At 47.7% G+C, this 15,855-nt stretch overlaps 6 protein-coding genes across 6 annotated transcripts; 4 read left to right on the top strand and 2 right to left on the bottom strand.

Annotated features, from left to right (window-relative positions):
• Nucleotides 1–58: 58 nt before the first annotated feature.
• LY89DRAFT_677081 (uncharacterized protein) lies at nt 59–1,017 on the top strand (the record flags this gene model as incomplete). The annotated part of the gene is made up of 2 exons (XM_018213654.1): nt 59–464; nt 512–1,017. The coding sequence occupies 2 exons, from the start codon at nt 59–61 to the stop codon at nt 1,015–1,017; spliced, it is 912 nt and encodes a 303-aa protein (XP_018062546.1).
• A 124-nt stretch (nt 1,018–1,141) lies between these two features.
• On the bottom strand, nt 1,142–3,546 carry LY89DRAFT_691090 (uncharacterized protein). The gene is made up of 3 exons (XM_018216231.1): nt 2,032–3,546; nt 1,563–1,983; nt 1,142–1,510 (listed from the first exon to the last, which is right to left on the bottom strand). Exons 1-3 carry the CDS (start codon nt 3,154–3,156, stop codon nt 1,326–1,328), a joined length of 1,731 nt encoding a protein of 576 aa, XP_018062545.1. The 5' UTR covers nt 3,157–3,546; the 3' UTR covers nt 1,142–1,325.
• Nucleotides 3,547–4,064: 518 nt separating this feature from the next.
• On the top strand, nt 4,065–6,010 carry LY89DRAFT_600105 (uncharacterized protein; the record flags this gene model as incomplete). Its single annotated transcript, XM_018210137.1, has 4 exons — nt 4,065–4,453; nt 4,500–4,709; nt 4,758–5,022; nt 5,072–6,010. 4 exons carry the CDS (start codon nt 4,065–4,067, stop codon nt 6,008–6,010), a joined length of 1,803 nt encoding a protein of 600 aa, XP_018062544.1.
• Nucleotides 6,011–6,229: 219 nt separating this feature from the next.
• Nucleotides 6,230–7,165, bottom strand: LY89DRAFT_600140 (NAD(P)-binding protein; the record flags this gene model as incomplete). The annotated part of the gene is made up of 1 exon (XM_018210140.1): nt 6,230–7,165. One exon carries the CDS (start codon nt 7,163–7,165, stop codon nt 6,230–6,232), a length of 936 nt encoding a protein of 311 aa, XP_018062543.1.
• Nucleotides 7,166–9,852: 2,687 nt separating this feature from the next.
• LY89DRAFT_742031 (uncharacterized protein) lies at nt 9,853–10,604 on the top strand (the record flags this gene model as incomplete). The annotated part of the gene is made up of 3 exons (XM_018220782.1): nt 9,853–10,052; nt 10,108–10,169; nt 10,219–10,604. The coding sequence occupies 3 exons, from the start codon at nt 9,853–9,855 to the stop codon at nt 10,602–10,604; spliced, it is 648 nt and encodes a 215-aa protein (XP_018062542.1).
• A 987-nt stretch (nt 10,605–11,591) lies between these two features.
• LY89DRAFT_701932 (DUF500-domain-containing protein) lies at nt 11,592–13,393 on the top strand (the record flags this gene model as incomplete). The annotated part of the gene is made up of 4 exons (XM_018217222.1): nt 11,592–11,877; nt 11,937–12,580; nt 12,617–12,900; nt 13,204–13,393. The coding sequence occupies 4 exons, from the start codon at nt 11,592–11,594 to the stop codon at nt 13,391–13,393; spliced, it is 1,404 nt and encodes a 467-aa protein (XP_018062541.1).
• Nucleotides 13,394–15,855: the final 2,462 nt, after the last annotated feature.

Here is a 15,855-nt window from a genome sequence, read left to right as displayed (position 1 = left end):
CAATTACATCTCAAAGTGCAATTTCAACATCTGAAAAATCTGTATAACCAAAATCAAAATGGCTGGATACGAAAGAGTCGGAGACTTGATGACGAAGCATCCTGAAGTTGCAACATTCAAACGCTTCGACTTCCTGAACACACTGAATATTTTATACCTTCAAGCCGAGTTGGTCCATCTTGAACAGGAGTTGAGGGAGAGCATGAGAGATGATCTCGAGTTCAGGAATGAACCGACTATCAATAGCTCATTTGGAAGTCAAGACGAGATTGAGACTGCGGAGGTCGCAAATATACAGCACGATGTGGAAAAGGGAGCTCCGTCGATAACAGGACACTCAAAGGTAGAGTCTGAAATCAATGTGAGATTGGAGTCAACTCGGGATTGGTATTTTCTGGCAAACTCGGAAGAGAGTCAAACGTGGGAGGTTATGTTGAAAGCCCGAGAAAAGCTCAAGGAATATAGTCCGACTTCCCTGGTCATTGCGGGGTCATATCTGACCGTATTCTAGATGAAGCAGTACTTCGCCATAAAGAGATGATGCATCAGGACTCACCTAACAAATGCGACGTCGAATTTCTGCGCAGATGGTTCAAAGATGAGAAGATGGGAGACTTTCCGTTGCGGGGAGACGACAGTGAAGTGTGGGAAACGTCCAAAACATCCGAACTCATCGCATTCAGAGCCAGGAAAGCTGAAGACCCATTGAGCACCTTCTTTCTTAGAAGAGTATATCTTTGGTGGCACCACTGCATCGGCCATCGATTCAAAAAGACACAGAGTGAAGAGGTTCGATACTTCGAATATAGAGATCGAAATATCCTTCGAGTGGCAAACTTCCTGAGCTCGATCATCTCGTCTGCATTGTTCATGGCTGCGATATTGACTTTGTATTTCGTGACCAACCAACTGGCACGATTGGGGATCATAGCTGCATTCACAACCATCTTCTCATTGGTTCTGGTACTGGCGACCACTGCAAGGAAGATCGAAGTTTTTGCTGCAACTGCGGCGTAAGATTTATCCTCGTTGACTTGGTCTTTTGCTGACGAGAGATAGATTTGTTGCAGTGCAGGTGGTTTTTATAGGAAGCACCTCGAATCCGGCATGAGGATGTGAAAAGAGTTCATGAAAGAGAGTTACGGCGCAGCAGAATGGTGAACGTATAATATTGTATATAATATAGATGGGGTATCATGCCTCCCTGAACTCCCGAAAAAAATATACCCAAGCGACTACGTAATAGCCGGCACTAGTATGCGCTAAAGATTTCCATATGACAAGAATTTTGTCCGTTCCTTCCTTTCCTTATTGATACATATTTTTCATCGTGTTGTATTTCTTCGTGATGATTCGCTGTTCCCATTATTCCTTGATGAGCTCGCATTTTGGTTCAGATCTTCGCTTTTGACTTTCTTTCGAACTATTGGCAGATGCTTCCGTTTGTCCTTCTGATCCTTCCTCGTTTGCTTTTGCTCAGCATCTCGTTCTTCTTGCTTCTTCTTTTCCTCTGGCTGATATTAGTAATCCCTCTAAGTCTTCGCACTGTCATGAGTGCTTACCTGCAGTCTGTTTTGCTGCCGCTAATCCCAAGAACACTGAGGCATCTGATGATTCTCTCGGCTTAACCAGTATACCGTACCTGACACTGTCTGTCGCTCCCAGTACCATATCGAATGGGACATCATCTCCAGTTGCAACCAGAAAGACTGCTCGGTATCCCCGAACACCTCCTACGCGTTCGAAAGCTAGACTCGTCATCCCGCTTGTCCTCATGGGCTGTCCATTGAATGCGACGAAATTTGCAGCGGATTCGAGTGGCCTTATGTGAGCACCGAGTCTCCAGACTATACTCTCCGAGACCCAATTTGACCTCTCACAACCCGAATCAAATTTTATGGTGCAGGCTGCGGTTTGGAACGACGGCATCATGGCGTCAGGATCATCCCATCGTACATTGACGTCCCACTGAAAATCGCTAGCCTATGTCACCAGTCAGCAAAGTCCATGGCCATGGCATGGTATACCTACACTACTCGACGGTGGACTGCTGCTATCACTTGTGTATCGCCTCCGGGGATCTGGTCCAGCTCCGCCGAATTGTTCGAAGCCAGTACTCCGACGAAAGATTGGTTCAGGCATGCCGCTCTCGTCTGATTTCGGGCCGGTGAAAACACCATATGTCGCAGATCGTCGAGGCGTCTCTCCAGTGTAACGATTCTCCATCTCGATATCTCTTTGTTCATATTCTTCACCTGCTCCATCAGACCTGGATCTGTCGGAATTATAGCTGGCAGTCGATCGTCGCTGTTCCGGTATCGAATCTGCACTCGCCATGCTCGCTCTGTTGTATTGTTGCCAGTATAGATTGTTCCTCATATCGCTGGCTTGGTTGTTCTCTAGCGCATCTCGATACCGCCTGTGTTTGCTATTCGACAGACGTTCTGACTCTCCAGCGCACCTGCTAGACCTTGGTGACACAATCTGCGAGATCGGCCGCTGCTGTGGAGCGCTTTTCTGGTCGCCAAGGGCATCTTGCCAGTTCCAACCTGCCAAACTTCCATTTGCAGAAACAGGCGATGGCAAACTTGTACCACCATTCAATAATGGGTTGTTTTCATATGGTAGTTGCTCAGGTTTCGCTGGCTTCTGTGGCCGTGGATATTGATTGACGACGTTGATAGGCTCCTCCACGTAGTAGTTATCGGGAGCATAGGAGGGATTGCCTTCGAATTTGCGAGGTAGGTTAAGAGGATAACCGTACTGGCTGGGCAAATTACGAGAATCATTTGATGGGAGGGGACCTGCTAATCCTCTTATCCCTTGCTCGTCGGTTGTGCTCGTATACGATGGTTGGAAAGACTTCGGGAATTGATCCGATCCTGATCGATTGCTCGTCTGATGCGATACTTGATACACCTGCGAGCCTGAGCTATCTGGCGTCGATAGAGATCGAGAGACGCCAGCTGGGTGAGGTATCGACACTTGAACGTTTGTCTCGCTCTTCGTTTCAGACGCAAACGTTGTCCGAGAAGGAGGATACGATGGCCTTGGAACGGAGCTTTGGACGTTGACGATACTGGATTCCGGGATGTCTTCTGTGTCCACGACCTTTTTCCTCTTAACGTTCAGCAAATGCATCCGACCTGATGCCATCGTGAGTGTTGTAGGTCAAGAGCTTTCGTCGTCGATAGAAACAGAGGTGTCGATCAAAGCATTTCCAGATGCTACGAACGCTGTGACACGATCGCGGCCTAGCATCCCTGGGGATGTACAGGGCCAGGCGCAGTGATGCCCGGTCCTGGGATTCACAGTGAGTGGGGCTGAGCAAAGAGGGCACGTAGCTCTCTAACGCGGCCCAGTGATAGGCTGTAGTACGCCGATAAGACCCCAAAGAGCTCGCGTGCGTCTTTTGAGCCTCAACGATTTGACATGTTCAAAGCTCGTCCGAACATCATTGGGTACCGAGTGCCACGTCTCACTTCCAAGGTTTACTTCAAGCTCAGAGCTCAGAAGAAATCATCAGCAAGCCCGTATCTTCACGGAGTTGAAACAATTGACAACAGCACAACCTTTCTCCCGCCTACGAGTTTGTTCCACGAACGAATCAATGAGCTGGACGAGGCTCGCAAGGTGACGCTCCGATCCAAATCGGAAGATACCGTATGCGAGCGCAATATTGATTTTGGCTGCGGACGCCTTGGAATCAGGGCTGACAACGCCCTGTCTGATTGTGAAATGCCACGACCAACAAATCATGAGAGACCTTCTCGGTGTGAGCTGTAGCCTGGCGTCGAGCGGCTCGGCGACCCTTTCACATCAGTACAAATGTCTAAGTATTCGCTCATATGATTCATTCCTCCACATTTGTGCAACATCTGCTCAGCCTTCTCTCCCGCTCTTCATTTCATCGTGCATCTCTGCGAGCCTTAAATCCTCATGCCTCCCATTGTTTTTCTAGATGTGACATCTTGCAAAGCGCACCTGGAGAAGTCGTATAGAAACTTCATAAGCCAGCAATGGCCCTTTACCAGCCTCCGGGAGAAGACCCGAACGCATTCGAGATGGTGTCTCAGAACTCCAGTGTCAATGACGATTTAGACAAACGGTCTAGGTTCAGACGATTTGTGGACAGTTTCGACAGACATCCAAGAAGTTTCGAACCGGATGCCGAGCTTACGCTAGCCCTCGACAAGAGCTTGAAAGCATACCACAGCCAATTGATCGCCCTTGGAGGTGCTATTGGGACAGGCTTGTTTGTCGGTTCAGGCGAGGGACTTGGCAATGCCGGGCCGTGGTCTTTGCTAGGAGCTTTCGCCTTTGTTGGCTTCACTCTTTGTCCAACGGTGTTTGCGCTGGCAGAAATGGCTACATTGTTTCCGGTCCCTGGAGGTTTCTTCGAGCACTGCAGGATGTATACAGATGAAGCTTGGGGAGGAGCAATGGGTTGGAGGTATGTTTAGCCATTCAAACAACCCTGTCAGATCTGACGATTACAGTTATGTTATTCAATGGCTTTTGACCCTGCCTCTCGAACTGGTCGCTGCTTCGATTACCTTGCAATACTGGAACAATCCCCTACCCCATGCAGCATGGGTGACTATTTTCCTTTTCGGTATCGTCATAATCAATGTCTTTGGTGTGAAAGGATTCGCCAATGTTGAAGCTACCTTGAGCATTGTCAAAGTGGTGGCCATCGTAGGATTCATGTAAGACTGTACATCCAATTTAGATATGACGGCAGCTAACATGCTTAGTGTTTTCGGGATCTTCCGTGATATTGGGCTGGGCTTCGACGGAAGGCCTATGTTAGGCGTTGACAAGCAACCTATCGTCGGGGTCAGGACTTGGTACCACCCAGGAGCCTCGACTAACGGATGGTATGGATTCTGTAGTGTGGTAGTGACGGCGGCCTTTGCATACTCCGGCAGCGAGATGGTGGGTTTGACAGCCGCAGAACAAGAAAATCCTAGGAGAGATCTACCGAAGGCTATCAAAAAAGTGTTTTGGCGCATTGGTTTGGTAGGTCCGCCTCCTCAGTAGGCATAAGTCTCTATTAACCTGTATACAGTTCTACATTGCTTCAATATTTGTTGTCGGTTTGCTTGTTGGCTATGATGACCCTCACCTACTGAGGGACAACAATTTCAACTCTGCAGCTTCGCCATTCGTCATTGCCATTAAGAATGCTGGGGTGCCAATTTTGCCCGCTATCTTCAACAGTGTGATCCTGGTAACGGTGCTCTCGGTCGCCAACTCCTCGGCCTATGGATCCTCTAGAGTTCTCAATGCCATGGCCAACGCAGGACTTGCGCCAAAGACTTTCGCGTACATCGACACCCAAGGTCGACCATTACATTGTTTCTATCTGGCTTTTACTGTTGGATTGCTATCTTATCTCTCTGAACTCACAGATGAGAGTGTCGTGTTCAATTGGTTGCTGTCGACAGTTGGTCTTTCCGTAATTTTCTCTTGGACCACTATCTGCGTTACCCATCTTCGCTTCCGCCAAGCACTGAAGCTTCACAACAAGGATTTGGATACGCTACCTTATCGATCACCACTCGGCATCATAGGTTCCTGGACAGGATTGATCTGCAACCTCCTCATCATAATCCTACAATTTGTGACTGCCGTACATCCAATCGAGCCGACAGTTCCATACACGCCTAGTCAACGAGCTCAACAATTCTTTCTCTCTTTCATGTCATTTCCACTGGTTTTAATGACATACATCGGGTTCAAATTCTTCAAAGGAACCGAGATCCACGGAATCAGCTTCTCACGAAGGACGATATTAACATTCAATAATGTGTGGGTCGAGTGGGGAGAGGGTACCAAGGTTGTGAACCTGAGAACAGATGTCGACTTCAGAGAGGCATGGAATTTGGGTGATTATATCAAATATGCGAAAGCCCATCCAGACTTGGTGGTCAAGGACGATCCGCTTTGGTTCGTTCCTCCCAAGTTGAAGCCATTTGTTAAATCTTTTGCATTTCCATGGTACTGAGGCCACAGCCTGAACAAAATTTGGTTGCATTTTAGCGCAGGGTATGATTTGGATGAATGCCATGAATGATGCCGGCCGGCGTGCATCATACGGTACTGGATGGGACAAAGGTTCGTGTACAATATCAGCCTAGGTAGACTCTTTCCACTACAAGGATCACTACACAGAAGAAGGTCAGTTAGATAATTTATGTATACCAATCTCAAGGCTACATTCCACTTATTCCAAACCCAAAGGATTCTTCTTCAAATACTCCTCCAACGTCGTCAACTTCCCCCTCGCCAACTCCGCTGTTTCAGCAACCTTTCCCACAGTATCCTTCCCATAATATCCAAAGTCCTGGATATACAACATCATCTGAGTAATATTATCAGACTGCACCTCATTCTTCATAAACCCTCTAAACACATTCTCCGGCAACTGCTTATAAACGACCGTCTTCCCACTCGCCTTTCCAATCGTCTCACAAATCTCCTCCATACTCAACACCTCTGTACTAGCACACAAAATCTTCCCCTCAAACTTCTCCGGCTCCGCAAGAATAGCACAAACATACTTCCCCGTATCCCCCGCCGTATCAATAAGCGGTAACCGCGTCTGCGGCGTCACAACATTAAACCAAGCCCACGTCCCGTCACCCACGGGATTAGGCTTCATACCGCCCTGAAAATTCGACATAAAAGATCCCGGTTGGAAAAACGCGCTCTTAATAGGAAGTCCGCGGACATACATCTCAACCTCGGCTTTTGCATCAAAGGACTGAACGCCCTTGTACTTCCCGCCCGCAAGCGTCGAAACGTGCGGTAAAGAGCTAAAGATCAGATACTGCACACCAGCAGCTACAGCCGCGTCCGCGATCGCTTTTCCTTGCCGCAGTTCGCGCGCGTAGCATTCCGCGTCGTAGGTCGTGGTCGTGACGGCGAAGACGGTGTGGGCGTCTTTCATGATGGGTCCCAACGAGGAGGTGTCGTCTGGGTCGCCTTTTATGAGCGAGACGCCGCGGGAGGAGAGGGATTGGGCGGTGGGTTGGGCGGGGTCGCGTGTTACGGCTCGGAGGGTGTAGGTTTTTGATAGGGTGGGGTCGGAGAGGATGGTTTGGATGAGGGAACCGCCTTGTTGGCCTGTTGCTCCGAAGATGACGAGGAGTTTGGACATTTTGGTGGTTGTTGGGGGTGTTGGAGTTGGGTTGAAGGGTTGAATTTTTGTAAAGAAACGGAATTGAATTTGAGGATTGATTCTCGATACTGAAGATCGATTTCAGGCTTTGTAGATAATCCACAAAACATTTTCTGAGAATGAGAGGCTGGTATTCTTTTATAGAGGAAGTACTCAAGTAGTGTTGTGACTATAAAATGTCCGCGGCGATCACAGTAAAATGGTAGCGGATTTCGGACCGCACTAAATCCGATCGTGTTATTCCATCGTCCCGAGTTGGTTGTGGAGCTAAACGGTGATGAATCATGCCAAGCTATTAGCCATCTGAATGTCGAGTATATTGGCTTGGGGAATAATATGTGCGATAAAGTCAGGCAGCGTAAGCGAGAGCTAACGATTATGATGCAAAGGCTTTCGCATATACTGCTAGGCTCGGCTAAAAAGGAGGTGAAACTGAAAATACGAAGAGTACAGTACGAAAAAGTGGGCATGCAACATTGAACCCATCATTTTCAAGAGAAACATCCATCAACAGTGTTTGTTCTGATAGGAGAGACTTTCAAATCATTTCTCGATGCGATATGCGCGTTGAGAGCCAATAGCAAGCCTTGGGCGCTTTTCAGGGTGGTAGATTGGCTTGAGACTGTAAGGAAGTTCCTTGCTTCCCAATTTGAAGAGCTTCGTATTTGAAAACTGAAGTTGCTCTCGTCAACTGTTGAGACTATGATTGTGAATCTCTAAGAATTTTGGCTGATAGTCTTGAGTTGCAAGTAATGGAAGAGCTATGAAGCGTGGGAAATCTAAAACAGACAGAAACTAGCAAACTAACAATGCACAGAGTTGAATAATGTTTGCTTACTATTCCAGGCCCCTTGGACAAAGAATATTCTCCAACCACCCACAAACTCCATAATCCTGTGTATATGTTTATGTACAATTGATCTCCAGGAGTATTCTTGAATATGCTCGAGTTTGAAAGAGTAGCTAGTCTAGTAACAAGTGGGCATATTGATCGTCTCGCTCTGGCATCGTTTTCAAATGTTTGACTGCACAGAGGATGAGTGTTTGTGCCTCTATGCGGTCATGCACCATTCCAGTTTTGTCGTTACCGTTGCTCGCGTTTCGTCTCCATTCCTTGTCAAGCCTTCGTCGAAGTATCGTATCATCGTCTCGTGGAGATGGAGATAGAGAGTGGAGTTTGCTTGCCATCTAGGACGGCCTCGTCGGAATGGTCGGTCTGCGCGTGAAAGCTCCATCTCAAATGTTGACGAAAAAGAAGCCGCGATGAGTATCATGGCTATTTCTAAGGTCTCATCAGCAGATTCGGAGGATCCTTGTAGTCCGGGTATCGATAGTCCTCTTGGAGGAGTCATGGCCCAGTATGTATCCTCTATAGCAATACTTCCCGCCATCGAATCTTCAAATCCGGCCGGATGGTATTGGGAGGGGACTGTGTCCTGAGTGTATTTTCTGCGAACTGGCAGAGTCAAAGGTCATCATTGCATGTCCTCTATAATCTCCAGCCGTCTTCGCAATAGGTCGTTACTCAGAGGTCCGCAGAACCATGCCATCGACTCCAGTTTGGCTCAGCTGGCTTGGAGTTGGAGAGGCTGTCCAAATGCAAGAGCCCGTGGAAGTCATCCATGGAATGCCTAAATACAACCACGTAGCATACATTTCGGACGTATCGGCAGACAGGAAAGCATTTGGCGTTCTGCTATAGACTGCGTGTAGTGCACGGCATAGTCAGTGGTAAGGCGAAAAGCAAAAGCTTGCCCTGATATTGTCGATGTTAGATCACAAGAGAGATGGAAGGAGAGTAGCGCAAGTTAGATATGATGGGCCATGAAGAGTTTCAGGGGTTGGGCGGCGAAGTGAACGCGGCTCGCAAGCAATTTCGGCTCTGTCCGCATTTGTTGATCACCCAATAAGTGACCGCCCTTGAGATAGCCCCCACAGCAAGCATTATTTTTTTCTCTTGAAGCGATTTCAGAAAAGAACGTCCAAAAAAAGACGTGCCAGTTTCACAGTTGAAATGCTAGGCCAAGAGAGTTTGGGTGGGCTTCGTCCAGGCCTGTGGTGGATGGAAAACTCGAAGCTTCGAAGTATTAAGACAGGTGTGCCTAGGCGTCATCTTAGCTGGGCGTAAGAAGCAAGCGCTAATGGACATATCCCAGGACATCCGTCGAAGCTTGCCTTTATTAAGAAGCTTATTGGTAGCAATTCCTTTCTCGGTACCACAAATCATCCAATCTGCTCCCTCTTGAATGTCCCCGCGCCCTTCGCCCAGGCAGATGTTCAAGGCAGATCTGTGTCCAATGTGATAGTGTGATAGGCCTACATAACCTCTGATTATGAGGGTCTACCCTGGCAATGACCTGTGTCTTATTCATCTCAAGATCAAGAAACTCAGGGGCTGTATATAGCTTATATAACTTCGATTCATCACTTTCGGACTGTTACTGACGCTACAAATTCGAAATCATCTAGCAGCAACGTGAGCAGTCAAATAGGTAACTGAGATGAATTTCCCGCCCGGAATTCAGCATTGGGCGGATGGTTAGCTGGACTGTTTGATACATGCAAGCACCCGTAGGACGTGGAACTTGGAAGGGATATAATGATGGAGGAAGGCGGTCTCCCTCTGCGTTACTGTGTACAGTAGTCTGAGAGACTCGTCTGCAGAAATGAGTACGAACACTTCTCCTATGGCTCAGGTTCGAGTTGCATGCGACGTATTTAGATGTTCCAAGACATTCCGAAGCAGCTACGAGATGAAGCGGCATATGGAGGAGCAACATGAAGATCCTAAGCGCTGTCCTTGGTGTCCGCGAGAAGAACGAAGATTTTCAAGACTTTGGGAACATATGGAAGAGTCACATCCCAAGTACGTTCCGATTCTGAATTTCAACGTCCGACGGTTAACTGATTCTCATGATCAGATCGCAGAGGCCAGCGAAAAAGAAGACACAGCAGAAGAAGTTGGGGTTGGCCAAAGAAGCGGGTAATGTTTCGATGCGTATAACACCCCAACAAAAAACTAACGAAATCAGATATAAAGCCGACGAAAGCAGCATCTGTCAATCCTCGATTGGATTTCGAACATTTTGAGACGGACAATGTACGCGATGCAACGTCCCTACGTCTGTCATCGACTTCGCAGGCTTCGCCCGACCTCTCGACCGTCTCAGGGGCTGCTGCCAATCAAATCGACCTATCGTCGTGCCTTGCACCGAGCAACGAACAGTACACAGGTTCCGGGCATGGAAGTGCACAAGACATGGCAGTTTACATACAAGACCATTACGACGTGACCATGGCAGACGCCGGAACGTGGCAACGACTTGGTGTTGGAGGAGCAAATGATAGCACTTTCATTTATCAACAGGATGCTCAAGAACTAGTGGCGGTGTCCATCTGGGACAAGTACTGCCCTTGAGGTTGGCAATGGACAAGTTACTTCACCTTTGATTCTTGGAAGGGGTGTTGCAACGCTGGAGCTTGGATTTTTTTGGGTTAGATATACTTCAAGCTTTGGGTAGGGTAGATTGGAAATTCAACTATAGTCGAGGCTCAGGCTTGACTGGCTCCTTCCATACCGATTCTGTAGGGAACCCAGATTTTAGTCTTGACTAGTGTCGATCAATCACTTCCTTCGAATAGTCTCGATTCTTCTTCAATTTATCGGAGCTTTACTCAAGTTGTCTATGAATATTAGCTGTATGCTGGATGTTCTCTATACATTCTCCCTCTCAGAGTGCCAGAGATCAACTCTTCATCAACTAGATAGACCTATTCACATCTCGAAACAGATGCCATCGTCAACAATACTTCCCTGAATAAGGTTAGAAGGTGGGCTTTCGCGACAATTTGGGAACTCGAAATGACTTCACAATATATCTTGGGGCCATAATATAAGTTCTCATAAGCGAGTGGGAGAGGAGGGTCATCGTCTCATTGGTATCTTCGTTTGCTCCCTTTCGCTATTCTCAGCACCTACCAGCTTATCTGCAACCTTGAAATCTAAGCCACACCATAAGTCGGAGCTTGTTCATTCAAGTCGGTGAGTGCTCGCTGAAGCTTCAAAAATAAAGTTTCAACATTCCACATTAGCCACCCGCCTCGAACGGACGAATAGGGGTTCGCAATGTTGCTTAATAATAAGCGAAAATGATATCACTGACCCACTCTTTCGTTCATTCGCGTCGGCCTCGTCATCTTGCTGCAGCTTCTCGTGCAGCGTTACAACTCAAGTGAATCCCGGCTCCGAGTCCGACATACAACTCGCAACTTTTTCGCATTCACATGTGGCTGAGTCTGCAACTTTACACGCTTGCAAGACATTGAATCAAGATATAACCTCTAACTTTCTTTCCCCCATCTTCCGTCTTCACATCAACATCTCATCACAAAACATCTCGCAACAATGGATCCCTATCAACAAAACCCATCATATGACCCTTCCCATCCACCTCAAGCACCATTGGCACCACCACAGCAACAAACAGGAGGCCAAAGTCCAAAGAGATCCGCCTTCTGGGATAAAGCGAAGCATGGCAGCAAAGCAACCTTCGATAAAGCGTGGGCTGGCTTCGAAAAGCTCGGCGCTCCCGTGAACCGCTTCACGAATAAGATCGGATCGGAAGCTTTCTGGCCCACGACATTAGGACCAGAGTCTGATAAAGCTGCTCGCATCTTGAAGTCGTTTTGCAGTTCGTGACCCTCTTCCAAGAGAATGTGCGCCAAGAATCACGTGCTAATAAGTTTATAGAAGATGGGTTTTACAAGGAGGAACAGGGTGCGACGGCTGGACCGAAAGGAAAGCCGAAGGTCTTGGTTAAGATTCCACAGAAGGTGATTCAGAATTGTGTTGGGTTGGCCATCTTCACGGTGATGAGGACTGGGCTTTGGGTTTCCGGTGCGGGAGGCTCGGGTGTTTTGATTGCGAGGAAGGAAGATGGATCTTGGTCTCCTCCTTCCGGGATCTTGATTCACACTCTGGGTGTTGGATTCATGGCTGGTATCGATATCTACGACTGTGTGGTCGTGATCAACAACCGCAAAGCGTTGGAAGCATTTTCCAAGCTGAGAGTCAGTCTTGGAGGCGAGCTGAGCGTTGTCGCTGGACCCGTCGGAGTTGGCGGAATCCTCGAGTCAGAGGTCATTAAGGATAAGAAGCCAATTTGGAGTTATGTCAAGTCTCGAGGCTTGTACGGAGGTCTTCAAGTCGATGGAACCATCATCGTGGAACGAAACGACGAGAACGCTAGGTTTTATGGCGAGAGATTACCAGTTGGACAGATCCTGGCCGGCAACGTAAGACATGTACCGCAAGAAGTGAGAATGTTGATGGAAGTCGTCAAAGCAGCGGAAGGCCGAACAGATGTCGACAGCGGAATGATGGCTCAAGCAGACGTCATGCCTCCCCCAAGCGATGTGGATGTCGAGAAGATGAGCGAGCCTACTCAAGAGCAGAAAGCACATTTCGCTGCTCCGCCGGGCTATGAGAATCCTCCGCCACAGCCACCGAGACCAGAAAAACAGGGTGCTTATGCTTCAGCTCCCGCTCAGTATGGAGAGGGAAGTGGCGCGTATCAACATCCCGCTAGAACGGATTCTGGGTTCGCAGCTCCTCCACCGGGTCCACCGCCTCATAGGACAGAGTCGGGATTTGCTCCTCCACCATCAGGTCCTCCTCCAAGTCAGGAGAAGCAGGATCCTGATGGTCCTCCCAGGTATGCTTGAGGAGAAGATGCAGGATGGATAATTGTTAGATGGGTGTTGCGTTTATGATATCATGACCGGAATGTTGCTTTGTAGTTATAGTAAATAGACATGTATTTGGACTTTTGAATCTAATCTTGACCCATTTTTCCAAGGACTTCGGTTTCTTCTCCATTCAGGCAAGTGTGCAACGTATTCCACATTTTATATCTCATAAGCACGTGATCCACACTCACCTTCCAAATTTAGCCATCTCTCACCTCTCGAGCTCAAGCCAAGTCCCTCTCAAATCTCTCACTTCACTATACCCCCAGCCCCATACATTCAAATAATGACAAATCCTCCCAATCCCCGCTACACCGTCCACCCCATCAACCCCTCAACCGACTACCCCACTCTAACAACCCTCTCCCTTCTAGCCTTCCGCTCCAACCCGCTACACTACCTAACCTTCCGCCCGCACTCCAATATCCCGCCAGAAATCATCTCTTCCTACCACCGTAAGACCCGGATCGAGCTCCTCGGCGAAGGAAGCGCTGTTCAGACATTTAAGGTTGTTGATAATTTCTCTTCCTCTGATTCTGATGAACAATGGAAGGGAGAGGGCAAGATAGTAGGTTTCGCAAGCTGGGTCTTCGATCACAATTGGCCGCTCGTAGAAGGTGTTCAGATACCGGATGGAGCGGATTTGAGATTCTTGACTGCGTTTCGAGAGGAAGTAGGGAAGTTAGCGGGCGAGGCGTTTAGGGGGAAGGAGAACGGGATTGGTAGGTCAATCTATCCTCTCCCTATTGAAGAATCTTCGTACTGAAGAAATAGCAGAACTGCATCTGATGCGCGTCCACCCCGAGTACCAAGGGCAGGGGCTGGGAGGTATGTTGTTGAGCTGGAGGCTGGAAGAGGCGAGGAGGCGGGGGAAAGGGGTTTTCTTGATGGCGAGTCCGATGGGGAGGGGGTTGTATTTGAAATGGGGGTTTAAGGTGGTGGGGGAGGTGAGGTTGAGGGTTAGGGATTTTATGGATGAAGGGGAGTGGAGGGCGTGGGAGGGTGAGAGGACGGAGGAGGAGAGGGAGAGGGATAGTGTTTATGTGCAGAGTTTGATGGTTTGGGAGGCGGTGGAGGGTGGGGTCGGGGTTGGAGAGGGGAGAAAATGAATGAGTAAGGGTGGGTTTCAGGGTCAAGAAATTTAGATTCAAATCTCCCAAAACTGAATCGCGCTCAGAGTAAATAACATATTTTTATACTTCAGATTCTTGTATTTGCGGGGACGTGGATGGAGTGCAAGGCCCCCTCGAGTTTTCGAAAAGCGTCATCGCCTCAACTCTCAAGTTTTCCATCAAAACTATGCTTATCTTAAAGACCGAGAATCTCTATGCTGTATGACATATACGCATGATTAGGGCAAAAGATGAATTTAAGACAAATAGAAAGACTACTGTACTTTCTTATGTAGACCGAACTGTTTGGTATGCTATGTATGTGTGTTTGGATGTTGAGCCGTTATTACAGTGAACGTGGAGCGAGTGAAAAGAAAATATCGATAATGGTACTTGGGTGTTTACATTGGAGCCACTGGAAAGGATTATTTCTCTCTGCAAGTCCAGAGTTGGGCGATGTCGCGTGTTGTGCGAAAATATCGAGATTGTGGATGCCGCGCTCTTGATTAGAGGCACAGTGGTAGAGGAGAGGTGGGTGGGTTGATTCTTTCCTTTGTTTCAAACTCTCGTGCGTGTGAAGAGTAATATGATTAAATAATGTAACGTTGTAAAATTGTCGAAAGAAGATTGTACTGAGTCAGACAGATCGTCTGTATAATTACACTATAATCGACTTGAATCAGTATTCAACGGCAGTTTGTATAATAAGCAAATATTGAATCCCGAGAAAGGTCTCGGCAGCATATTTGTTTCAACGAGCACTCGAGATGAAGGGCCACGGAGTATAATTTTGGCAAAGAGTTATTATATTTGGACTTGAGACCGTGAACAATCACATTCTGAATACTGTAAATAAATTCAGGTCTTCAAGCCATAGGCTGCAGAACGTCCCATACACTTGTACAATAGTTCCAGGTCCGGGGTCTTTTTGAGAACTGCTTCAGAATGATCATCAAACTCGACGAAGGACGAAGCATCACCTGACTACACGTGATAGTATATCTTCATCCCAGCCTGGAACAGCTATTCTTAGCCAGCAGTCTTCAGATCTCAGAAGGTGTTACCGAAATCATCTGATAGATCTCCAGAATCAAACAAGATCAGATAGGGATCTCGTAAGCTCTTATGCCTTCGGGGCGCACGAAACGAACGAACGCGTCCTCTCTTCTTCCCTCACATCAACGTCCATTTCTATCACCACGTGAAGTCTATCAAACATCACGTCCACCCTCGTCGACATCATACATCCACAAATGGAATCAAGCCCGATAGGGAGAAGCGAAGAAACAAGTATATCCTCATGCGTTTGATGATCTTCGACGTCATTTGTCAGGGCATGTTTCTTGTTCCATTATGCATAAGAAAGATCGACAAAGGGACTCGACACCCACTTTCAACACAAGTGAGCAGTTCACGTCAAGTTTGAGGAGTTCTTCGGACGATCCGGAGAAGGGTGCTTGGGGAGGAGGTGTCGGGTTTCATGATCTTACTGTAGTGCCACAGAGGCGGTGCTGATTGGTGTGGGAAAGGATGCGTGAAGGGGTTGAATACGAGGAAAAGAGGAGACGGTTGCTGGAAGAGGAATTCTTCAGCCAAACACCTGAGGAGAAGAGTTTGATTGTACTGTAACACGAGGATATTCACAACATGCTGCAGAATTATCGTGAGCGAATGATAAAATTGTAGAGATGCATCGAACCGGTAGTTGAGGTCTAGAATCCTTTGACTTTTGCTTGGTGGTACAGTACAAACCAGCAAACGACTATTCTTCATTAGTTGTAGTTATGCAAAGAATGTGCCTGCTGCATA

This window comes from Mollisia scopiformis (genome assembly GCF_001500285.1).
Source record: "Mollisia scopiformis unplaced genomic scaffold LY89scaffold_33, whole genome shotgun sequence".
Taxonomy (NCBI): Eukaryota; Fungi; Ascomycota; class Leotiomycetes; order Helotiales; family Mollisiaceae; genus Mollisia; species Mollisia scopiformis.
This window is presented reverse-complemented; position numbering and strand designations above follow the sequence as displayed.